The sequence below is a fragment of the Schistocerca serialis genome, chromosome 8 (genome assembly GCF_023864345.2).
Source record: "Schistocerca serialis cubense isolate TAMUIC-IGC-003099 chromosome 8, iqSchSeri2.2, whole genome shotgun sequence".
NCBI lineage: Eukaryota > Metazoa > Arthropoda > Insecta > Orthoptera > Acrididae > Schistocerca > Schistocerca serialis.
Genome location: NC_064645.1, coordinates 487,266,619 through 487,278,882, shown reverse-complemented (window position 1 = coordinate 487,278,882; position 12,264 = coordinate 487,266,619). Strand labels below are relative to the sequence as shown.

At 41.4% G+C, this 12,264-nt stretch overlaps 2 protein-coding genes across 3 annotated transcripts in view; one reads left to right on the top strand and one right to left on the bottom strand.

Annotated features, from left to right (window-relative positions):
* LOC126416743 (uncharacterized) overlaps positions 1-6,629 on the bottom strand; it is a 35,797-nt gene extending 29,168 nt beyond the window's left edge. The window contains exon 1 of one of the 2 annotated variants that reach the window (XM_050084579.1): positions 6,405-6,629. In XM_050084579.1, coding sequence (XP_049940536.1) covers positions 6,405-6,500 — 96 coding nt within the window. In that variant the 5' untranslated portion in view covers positions 6,501-6,629. The remainder of the gene's footprint in view (positions 1-6,404) is intronic. The other variant, XM_050084578.1, reaches the window with a different exon arrangement.
* Positions 6,630-6,979: 350 nt separating this feature from the next.
* The window catches only part of LOC126416739 (ATP-binding cassette sub-family F member 1), an 85,665-nt gene continuing 80,380 nt past the window's right edge, over positions 6,980-12,264 (top strand). The window contains exon 1 of the mRNA XM_050084571.1: positions 6,980-8,380. Within this exon, the coding sequence (XP_049940528.1) occupies positions 7,075-8,380 (1,306 nt within the window). The 5' untranslated portion in view covers positions 6,980-7,074. The remainder of the gene's footprint in view (positions 8,381-12,264) is intronic.

The window sequence follows — 12,264 nt, the reverse complement described above, 5'->3', positions numbered from 1 at the left end:
CTCACAAACTAAACTCTGCGCCGTCATGATGTCACACACCACAACAGCCTTACATCATGGGTCAAAGCCGACAGGTGAGATCAGACTCTTCCGTCGACACAAAGAGACAATGATTTCATCATTCTCATGAAGTGAATCCTCCTAAAAAGCAAGGATGAGTGATTCGGTGCCAGGTGAGTCTCGATGTACACAAAGCAGGAATTAGACCTCTTGCTTCTCCCAATTTTTGCACATTGATCATCCATATGCAGTCCCGGTGAAAAACCATGTACCATGTTCAGGCTCTTATGAGAGGTTACAGTGACACGTATGTCACCTAGATTCTTACAAGAATGTAACACTTAGGACTAGGTAGGAGTTGCTGTTTTAATTAAGATAGAACAACTTCACAGATTACCAGGAGAAGAGATTTTCCCAAATACATTTTCATTATTTTCTATATATAATACGGGCTTAGCAGTTAGAAATGACCCTCCGTTGGTTGAGGTGCAAACTGGGAGTAAGTTCCAGGAGTTTCCTTGACTTTGTTTTCCTCTTATGGCATGACCCAAGGCAGGAATGTTGTTGTGGTCACAACATAATGCATTATAACAATCAGGTCTGTCCAAAAGGACTACAACAACCTCACAGATTAGATTGGATTAGATTTACTTTCATTCCAATTGATCCGTAGTGAGGATGTCCTCCAGGATGTGGAACATGTCAGCACCAGCCGATAGCTTTACTCTTTTCCCTGCACTAAATATCTGCCATATGGCACCTACTCCATTTGAAGGCTGTCCCTACAAGTAGCCCCCAGTAGGAACAATGGCCACTTGGATTTATAGCAACTGCCCAAATGGAGAGGCACCCAATTCTCAAGCATATGTGGAGAAGTAGCAGCTCGGGCATCAATCGTGTGTTCTCTGCATAACCAAGTTAACCAATAGAAGTGTTGTAAAGTAAAGTGGAAAGAGCGATATCTATGACAGATGTCAAAAGGGAATCTGTCCATCAGACCAAACCTGAAAGCAGTGACAGTCTGAGAGGAAGGTTGCATCTCATGAAAAGAAGTAGTACTACAATTGCTATGGGTTCCATATTCTCTAGCATGTATCCACAAAAGAGTTGCGAATCTCCTGAAGGGTGCATCATGAAAGCCGATAAAAATATGATGACACAGACAACTGTTATATACTGTTTCATATGAAACTGTTAAGGTTATGCAAAAAACAGATCAACAAATATGAAATCAGTGTCAAAGGAGATAGTAATCAATGTGAAGGTTTAATCCTTACAACACTTCCTGTATCAGCTCTGTGTTGAACATCAGCATGATAATATGTTGTGAAGGAAATATACCGAAATATGTTTATATAAGACATTCAGGCACTTTATTCAACATGTAAATGTCACTACAGATATTCGGATTTAGATGATGACATGTTCGATATGCCTACCATCATTGGTGGTGATGTGGTGCAGACAAATAGCATAATTCTGCATGACCAGTTGAAGTTTTGGAACATCTGTGACCTCCTGAATGGCTGCTTCCAGCTCGGGAATGGTTTTAGGCTTACTGTTTAAGGAAACATTCCACGTGGGGGAAAAAAAAAATATCTAAAAACAAAGATGATGTGACTTACCAAACGAAAGCGCTGGCATGTCGATAGACACACAAACAAACATACACACAAAATTCTAGCTTTCGCAACCAACGGTTGCCTCGTCAGGAAAGAGGGAAGGAGAGGGAAAGATGAAAGGATTTGGGTTTTAAGGGAGAGGGTAAGGAGTCATTCCAATCCCGGGAGCGGAAAGACTTACCTTAGGGGGAAAAAAGGACGGGTATACACTCGCACACACACACACACATATCCATCCCCACATATACAGACACAAGCAGACATAAACAGAAGCAAAGAGTTTGGGCAGAGATGTCAGTCGAGGCGGAAGTGCAGAGGCAAAGATGTTGTTGAATGCCAGGTGAGGTATCAGTGGCGGCAACTTGAAATTAGCGGAGATTGAGGCCTGGTGGATAACGGGAAGAGAGGATATATTGAAGAGCAAGTTCCCATCTCCGGAGTTCGGATAGGTTGGTGTTAGTGGGAAGTATCCAGATAACCCGGACGGTGTAACACTGTGCCAAGATGTGCTGGCCGTGCACCAAGGCATGTTTAGCCACAGGGTGATCCTCATTACCAACAAACACTGTCTGCCTGTGTCCATTCATGCAAATGGACAGTTTGATGCTGGTCATTCCCACATAGAATGCGTCACAGTGTAGGCAAGTCAGTTGGTAGATCACGTGGGTGCTCTCACACGTGGCTCTGCCTTTGATCGTGTACACCTTCCGGGTTACAGGACTGGAGTAGGTGGTGGTGGTGGGAGAGTGCATGGGACAGGTTTTACACCGGGGGCATGCACCCTCCCACCACCACCTACTCCCGTCCTGTAACCTGGAAGGTGTACACGATCAAAGGCAGAGCCACGTGTGAAAGCACCCACGTGATCTACCAACTGACCTGCCTACACTGTGACACATTCTATGTGGAAATGACCAGCATCAAACTGTCCATTCGCACGAATGGACACAGGCAGACAGTGTTTGTTGGTAATGAGGATCACCCTGTGGCTAAACATGCCTTGGTGCACGGCCAGCACATCTTGGCACAGTGTTACACCGTCCGGGTTATCTGGATACTTCCCACTAACACCAACCTATCCGAACTCCGGAGATGGGAACTTGCTCTTCAATATATCCTCTCTTCCCGTTATCCACCAGGCCTCAATCTCCGCTAATTTCAAGTTGCCGCCACTCATACCTCACCTGTCATTCAACAAGATCTTTGCCTCTGCACTTCCGCCTTGACTGACATCTCTGCCCAAACTCTTTGCCTCTGTATATGTGTGGATGGATATATGTGTGTGTGTGTGTGTGTGTGTGTGTGTGTGTGTGTGTGTGTGCTAGTGTATACCCGTCCTTTTTTCCCCCTAAGGTAAGTCTTTCCACTCCCGGGATATATATATATATATATATATATATATATATACAGGGCGTTTCAAAAAGAAAGAGCAGATTTCAAACATTTATTTCTCAAAAACTACAAATGATAGAAACACAATTCCAACGGTCCTTCACTCAATATGAGTACCAAATGTTACACAACAAATATCAAAACTGTACCTCAATATGAGCACCATTTGTTACACGACAAATATCAAACCGGTATCTCATTTCTTGCCACACACGACGCAACTGGTCTTTAGTTACCGAATTCACGGCCGCAACAATTCGATGTTGTACCTCTTGAAGAGTAGCGGGCATAGGTGGGACATAAACACAGTCCTTTATGTACCCCCACAAATAAAAATCGCAGGGAGTAAGGTCTGGTGACCTGGGAGGCCACAGACGATGACATTGATCTTGTGCTCCTGCTCTTCCAATCCACCGTCCTGGAATGGTGTTATTTAGGTACCGTCGTACAGGTTCAGAGAAGTGTGGTGGGGCGCCATCTTGCATGAAGATGAAGTGATTTGAATCTTCCTGAAGTTGAGGAAATAGCCAGTTTTCTAACATGTCCAGGTAAATGGTTCCTGTGATAGTTTTCTCCATGAAAAAGAAAGGTCCATAAACTTTGTTTACCGAAATTGCACAAAAGACGTTAACCTTTGGTGAGTCTCTTTCATGTTGAATAACGTCCCTCGGAGTTTCACTCGCCCAAATTCGTACGTTATGCCGATTAACTTTACCAGAAATGTGAAACGTTGATTCATCTGAAAAAATTAATCGTTCGGCAAAATTGTCCTCTTCCATGTCCTGTAGAATTGCAGTTGAAAATTCGAACCTTTTGTTGTGGTCGTCAGGATGCAATGCTTGCAATAACTGCAGTTTGTACGGCTTCATGTGCAGACGCTTACTCAGAACGCGCCATACCGTTGTTTTAGACATGTTTAGTTCGTGACTTGCCCGTGTCGTGGATTTTCTAGGGCTCCTTTCGTAAGCTGCACGGACACGCTCGACATTTTCATCCGATGTGCGTGGACGACCCGTGCTTTTTCGCTTGCAGATGCAACCATCTTCTACGAATCTGTGATGCCACTCATAAATTTGCTTATGACGAGGCGGCTGTTTGTTGAATTGACGGCGGAATGCACGTTGCACACCAACAATGGACTCTAACTTTGCAAATTGCAGCACACAAAATGATCGTTCCTGTGGTGTCGTCGCCATTTTCCTACAAACAAACGCCAGCGCCACTGCGGATTTGCATGGAACTTCTGCGCGGACCATTGAAAAACTTTGAACCTTTCTCTGACAAGAAACGTTTGAATTGTGTTTCTATCATTTGTAGTTTTTGAGAAATAAATGTTTGAAATCTGCTCTTTCTTTTTGAAACGCCCTGTATATATATATATATATATATATATATATATATATATATATATATATATATCACACACACACACACACACACACACACACACACACACTCTCTTTGGGGACCACATCCTGGCTCTGGAGTACCCAAAGGCCACTGGCATGGGCCTCATATATATATATATCCCCACAAAAAGGAGTCGCATTTGTTCAGATCCAGAGAATATGATGACCAGTTGAGGCCCATGCCAGTGGCCTTTGGGTACTCCAGAGCCAGGATGTGGTCCCCAAAGTAGTAGTCCAGGACTTCAAACTCTCTCCTTCTTCAGTAGGGTCAAGCTCTGTTTTGCATTAACCACATCTGTCAAAATCAGGGCCATTTTTGATAATGGGATGAAATCATTTTCCATAACATGCATGTACTGTTCAGTAATCACCATGCCATCGAGAAATGTAGCGCCAATTAAGACATGACTGGACATTGCACACCACACAGTCACCCACTGGGGGTGAAAAGACTTCTCAATCACGAAATGCAGATTCTCTGTCCCCCAGACGCGTGAATTTTGCTTATTCACGAGCCTATCCAAATGAAAGTGGGCTTCATCACTAAACCAAACATTACAATCCCCATCATGCTCCACAGCCAACCGTGCAGTTAAAACGTCCTAATGCAGACCGTTCAGAAGTTATGACAATTTTATTTCATATAGTTCAATAATTGTCACCCTGTATGTAAAATTAAAGCATTTATTACTCCATTCAAAATCGCATGAAACAGATTTTGATAATCAAGAAATGCCCGGCATGATGAATTTACAGGAATGTTACAAAATCATCATAGGAACAGAATATCTGTATATCCCACTTTATTCCTGATGAAGTCCATTTGACCCATTCTACCACTACCAAATGACTTTGAGAAACTGATAGCATTTCATACAAAAGTGTGTCTGAGCTAGAAGTGCAATTAGACATGCAACCATCTAGCCCAAGCTTTTATAGAAGCATACATTTTCCCGGTGAATAAAGTTTTACAAATCCCTGACGCATCAATGAGCATAACAGACATTACTGGCTATAAGAAAAACTACACTAGTTTCTCTACTTCAACATCAAAGGAAGGATCAACTTCTGGTGTGGTAATATTAGCATAAATGTCATTACCCATAATCTTATTGACAATAATCTGACCAGGTGAATGTACTTCTTTCTTTCACAGCATCTAAAAAGTTAACTACAAACCAGTCTTCAGACCGAAGATAAAAACAACAATGACAGTATACAAATAAAATTTGTGCAGCAGGCATTGAAATTCAACTTTTTTTTCCCAAACAACTATGACTGTGATTTCCAATGCCAAAAAGATTCTCAGCATAATTAATAAAGCACCTTCCACGGAACATAATGTGATCAGTCAATATGATAGGGAACATGCCAGTTAGTTTAAAAATGTGATGCATTTCAAAACTGAAACGCTGGCAATTGCTGCGCATGTACATGATCACGTCTTATGATAAACTTCAGCTACTTTTAATTTGTTTCATTTTTATTTTGCGCATATGAGATTCATATTATATTACGAACACATTCTGTATTTTTTCTATGGAGTAGGAATGGTCAAGAAGATTCGATTTCAGTTTGTGTTTGACGTTATTTTATGGTATTGCAGTTTTTTTAACTGTAACAATGTATATAACAAACTTCATGAGTAGGTAAACTTACTCAGAGTCTATTGTCGTTACGCTATTTTGTTTAAACAATAATTTACAAAAAGTTCCAGAGTGGATAAAACGTATTATTCTTACATGCTTGCGTGCAACGGTTACTTTCTTCCTCACTATCTAAATTCTGAATAAAAAACGTAACTTCCATCCTCTATGGTACATTAACGGCCATAGTTTATCTGTTTTACTACGTCAATATAAGACACGCCTGGGTAAACATGAAACTGCATGTGCAGCCTTGTTCGCAGCCGCTGTCCCAGTGGAGCGCTAATCGTCAATGTTAATCCTATTATACAGCTATACAAAATTTCAAGACTTACCAATTCGTTGCTAGTGAATTTATAGTGTTTTCTATTACGATGTTTCAACCGAATTGTTTTGCAACGTTTAACCTTGTTTTTACGATCCCTGGCCATTTCTCCAATCGTCAATTATCTCATGCTTTCATGAAGCATAACAGATTTCCCAGATCACAACAAAGCCAAACATTTCAGTCCATAAACAAATGCAGCTGCCAGCTGTCATCTTCTGTCAGGTCTGCCACAATACTGTCACACAGATCAACAACTCCCGATATGAAAGTGTACAGTGATGCAGTTTTCATAAAGAGGAACCAATAAACTGAACTCATTTTATTATAGGGAAACCATTGTTTTCCATTTTCGCATAAATACTTTAAAGCTTAATTATCACCGAAGTGAGCATAAAATACATTTTCGTGTTGCGACTAACAGTTTAAACAAGTAAAATTACTGTCTCCTGACCATAAATTTTGATAACATAGCGAATAACGTACTACTTGATTTAAAGCAGGAAATAATACTTACACACAAATTTTTATTTACGTAAAGTTGCTTTCATAAACACTATGGAAACAACTGAGACACGAGAGACATCTCTGACGCACGTTGCGTCCATAGACAGCAGTAGGTCATGAAATCTGGTAGCATATTGTATTTGGTTTGACATTTGTAATTGGTGTAAGGTGAAATGCCTCCGAAGAAGGGAAAAGCATCCAAGAAGAATGATTTTGATGCTGACTCCGAGGAAAATGTCAAAGGAAAAAGTGTCAGTGGTGATTCTAAGACTGCGGCACAGAACTCTAAGAAGAAACAGAAGAACAGAGCGAAACAGGACGACTGGAGTGATGAAGAGGAAAAGTCTGACAAGCTGAAGTCTCGGGTAGTGTCTGACGAAGAAATAATCCCTACCAAGCCACAAAAATCGACCAAGAAAAAGCAGAAAGGGAAAAACAAGAAAGATGATTGGAGTGACAGTGAAGATGAGAAGACTGACAAAATAAAACCAGATGCAGTGAGTGATTCTAACACTGTAACCTCAAAGCCAGCGAAGAACCTGAAGAAGAAAGTGAAGAGTAAAAGTAAAAAAGATGATTGGAGTGATGACGATGATGATCAGGGAAATAAATTTAGCCTCGAAGCGTTAGCAAATGAAGATGAAGCCGAACCCAGGCCTGGAAAGAAAGACAAAAAGAAGAAAAGCAAGAAAAGGGATAGCAGTGAAGATGAAGCAGATGGTGAGAACGAAAACGACGGTGATCTTGACACAGAGAGGACATCTAAGCCTGCAAAAGCCACTGCTAAAAAGAAACAGAAAGGAAAGGCGAAGAAAGATGACTGGAGCGAAGAAGATGACAAAGTGGATGTTTTGAACACCGTGTTAAGTGACGATTCCAGTGAAGAAAGATTTTTAGCCAAGCCTGTTAAGAAAGATAAGAAACAGAAATCCAAAAAAAAGGTTAGTGAAGAATCTGAAGAGGGGTCTGATATTGAGGTAGAAGAGAAGGTTCAGAAACCAGTAAAAGGTGGTGTAGAGCCGGTACTTAATAGCAAAGGAAGTACTGGACTAAAGAAAGAACTCAATACTAAGACCTCTAAGAAGAAAGGTAGGGATGTAAGTGATGACAGTGATAGTAGTATAACTGAGAAAGTGTCAGAAATGAGTGTAAGCAAAGAGTTGAAAGAGAAAGAGGAACAAAAGACAGATAGTGTAAAGAAAGAAATTAATATTGAGGATGCATGTGAAACTTTGACAGAGGAAGTTGGGAAAATGACTTTGGGAAAAGCTGGTGATAAAGATAAAAGTGAATCCGCAGAAATTGCTGCAACGAAGGGAAGACATACAAAATCAAAAAAGGATGAACAAGTTGTTAGTATTGATGTGGAAGTAGATGATGATAAAATTGAGGTTGGAGAAAAGTATAGGAAGAAAACTAGCAAGGAACAAAAAACTGTAGACAAAGAAGATGCAGATGATGATGCGAAGGAACCAGCAGGTACAGTGACATGGATTAGAAATGTTCTAACATTGCTGCAAAGCTTTTGTCTTATAAGTTGCTGAAAGTTGTGATGACAAACTGTCACAAATAAGCTCGATACAGGCAAAGAGTGCAGTGTTTTCAGAAGTGCTGCATTGTGATAGAAATTTCATCTTCAACACTGAAATCTTCTGGTAGTAGGCCCAATTGGGGTCAGTGGAAGTGTTTGATTCCACCCGTTTGCTTTTACCCGTGGTAATGGTGTCGTGGTGTGTGATGTCATTACACTGCGGAGTTTACTTTGAGTTGGTTGCGTTTGTGGATGTTGCCTTGTTGTATTTGATGGTGCCCTCTGGTGTGTGTGTTTTTACAGTTTCTTTAGGTGTTATCAGTTTGCTGTTGGTTTTCAGTGAGATGATAATTTATTGTGTGGCTTTTCTTGTTAGGTATGGATATAATGATCAAGTACAATAGTGCTGTGTTGCGGTTGCAGATGGGGGAGGCCCCATTTCGTCCCTGATTAAATTATTAAATTCCTCCTGGTATTTGAACTGATTGCTGAAATTGTGAACTGCAGTATCAACCGTGAGAATGAGATTGATGAGAGTTCTGGGGTCTCGTATCAGCAATGGGTTCACGTGGCGGTGTCAGCGGTATAACATTTACCACTACATTTGACGTGGTACCTGGTTCGAGAAATCTAGGCTGGCCGTGAGAGAGATTGTTTTGATCACATACTATTTGTTATGTCATCGATAAGTTTTTGTGCACATGAGGCTGGAGTGAGTGAGTGAGTGAGTGAGTGTGTGAGAGAGAGAGAGAGAGAGAGAGAGAGAGAGAGAGAGAACAATGTTAGACGGATTTTCTTTTTGTAGGGAAGTGTGGTCAGTGTATGTGAAATATAGGGGTAAGTTGGGTGGACCAGGGGTGCTTGTTGAGGTAGACGAGTCACAGTTTGGGAAGAGTAAATATTGAAGGGGTAAGTCTCCGGTTGGTTTGTGGGTGTGTTGGGCTGTTTTTTTTTTCCAGGGGGTTGGTATGTTGACTGTGTTTTTGGGGTTTTGGAAGACCATACTAAGGGAATTGGCGAGGTTAATTGAAGAGTATATTGACGAGGGGAGTACTGTAGTTTCAGATGCTTTTACGTCGTACAGGGGTTTGGATGAGAGGGGTTTTGATAATTTAGTTGCGAATCATAGTTTAGAGTTTAATAATTATGAAAGTGGGGCATGCACTAATACAATGTAGGGATTTTGGGGGCCAGTTAAATCGGCCATAGGGAGGGGGAAAGGCACTTTTCTAACCTGCAATCTCATTTAGAGGACTATTGCTAGCGTAAGAGTTTCCGTGGGGATTATTGTATTTCTCGTGTTTTTCTGAGGGCCGTGGGTAGGATGTACAGGCTGAGGGTGGTTAGTTGAGGGGGTTTCATAGGTATGTGTGGGTGGGGGCAGGTTGTGGGTAATTGTTGTGGATTTAAGAGGGTTGTATTGTAGAGGACCTTTCTTGTTCCAGTTGCTGTTTGTTTGTAAGGTGTGATTGAGTTTCGTTTATTTTGTGGTTTTTTGTAGTGGGTGACATGCAGGGTTCGGGTTTTTGTGTGTGTGTGTGTGTGTGTGTGTGTGTGTGTGTGTGTGTGTGTGTGTGTGCGTGTGTGTGTGTGTGTGCGCGTGCGTGCGTGCGCGTGTGTGTGTGTGTGTGTGTGTGAGTGTGTGAGTGAGTGAGTGAGAGAGAGAACAAACTTGGGGTGGCCAACCTAGTTTGCTATTGTGCTCAGTTTGTGATGTTCTGTGTATTTATGGTGTATTGATTGTTTTTTAATTTCTTTAAGGAGTTTTGAGTTTTGGGTTCTTAGGTGTTGTGGGTTTGGTTTTATTTTTCATAGTTGTAGGCGGTTTTTTAGTATCAGCTGGGTTGACCTATATAGATCAAGGGAAGTGTCTGATTCCAGCTTGTGAAGTTGTAATTTTTGAGGTATTGACAGTTGTGGTTGAGCTATATAGGTCAAGAGAAGTGTCAGATTCCTGTAGATTTTTGTTGGTGTAGCTGAATATGGTAAATTTTTTTTCTTGTCATTTTGTGTTTTTGGGAACAAAGTGTGTGTTTTTATTTTTATATTTAGTTTGTCCCCACCCTAAAACTCCCAATTTCCCGCAATTGTCCCATTAGTTTGATTATATTTTTGGAGGGAGATGTTATTGTCTTATTTACATAGTTATTGGCGCCATATTGGAGACACTGGGAATGACCATTTCTGCCCTATTGACTGTCAGTACAATAACGAAAATTTCTAAAAAGAATAGGTCTACATACAATGGCATTACAAAAGACAATCATATACAATAATTGTTGATCTGTACAGTTACATAGCCCCCACCCCAAATCCCCCAAGTTTTATTTTTCATAGTTGATGTACATTATGTATACAATACACACCAAAATACTCATAAGACATTATTATCTAATACATTTTTTCTGATATTACCTTGCAGTTTGTTATTTATGATGAATATGTTACATATTCGCTTGCAAACTGTCATGATTAGCATGGCAGAGGGTACATGTCATTGTACATGTTATTACCTGGACAGTTTCCTGTTGCATTCACATAGGAAGTGCAGGAAGAATGAGGGCTCAGATGTTTCTGTGCGCATTGTATTTAGTCTAGTATAGGCTTCGGGACCCTTGTGGGAGTGATTTGTGGGAGTTTGTAATATATTCCTAGATTCAAACCTTAAATTTGGTTCTAAAATCTTTAGACGTAGGTTTTCATGAGGATAATTTGCCTCTATCGTAAAGTGTGTGTGTGTTCATTTTTTTTCAGACTCTTTGTGGCACTCTCTTGTGGATCAAATGTGTTGTCCTCCTTTGTATCCCTTCAGTATCCACCACTTTGTCCTGTTTGGTGAAGGTCTCACACACGAGTGTCATTTTTGAATGTGTTACATCAGTGTTTTGTGTGCAGTCTAACTGTTGACTGATAGCATTTCCCTGGTATTCTACCAGTGAACCACAGTTTGCAAACTGCTTTACCTGCAGCTGAACCTATGTGCTTGTTCAATTTCATATCCTTACAGATTATAGCGACTGGGTTGGTTGGCCACTGTGGTGGATAATGGAACAGGGTAGATCGAGGTCAGAAAGTCAGTAGTCCTCCACCCAGGTTGAGGGTAGCAGTAGTGCTGTGAGCTGGTGCTTGCTAGACATAAGAGAAACAGCATCAGAAAACCATTCATTTGTTACTCAGAGTTCATTAGTAGTTGGACATTTGCACCAGACAGTCAACACACACAGACTTCAGGAGCATGCACTCAGGTGTGTGGAAGATGCTGTGCTCAGTTTGCAGATCACGGCCATGAGCAGCAGTAGGTGACGGAGCAGTGGCATCAGTGCCAGTGGCACCACAAGGCCGTTGACCCAGCAGGAAGAGCACAATGTGTCAACCATGCCATTTAGAGTGTGCTGACAACCTTGGGTGAGAATGATTGAAAGCATGCATGAACAGGCTGGAGATAGCTCACAATAGCAGTCTCTGCTCAGAGCAGATGAAGGCAGCAAGAAGATTACCTTTACGAGTGATCACTCCAGATTAGAATAGGCCTAAGGTATTCCTGCCTGTCGTAAGAGGCAATTAAAAGGAGTCTCGGACATTTCGGCCTTATTGGGATGGTCCTCTGTAGGGTTTGACCTCCATTTTTCAAAATTTTCCTGAAGAGTGAGCCAATTGGGGAAGGGTGCCTTACATGGTGCGTCGTGTCCATCGTGCCTTGAGATCCTTAGCCCTCTTTCTCGTCGTCATATTGCAGTCCAGCCCATTCTCCATCTCCTTCCTGGGTGCGTTTTCCACCATGCACTATGCAGTGTCGCTTTTTGAGGCGATTATGACCATGGACTTCTTTGCA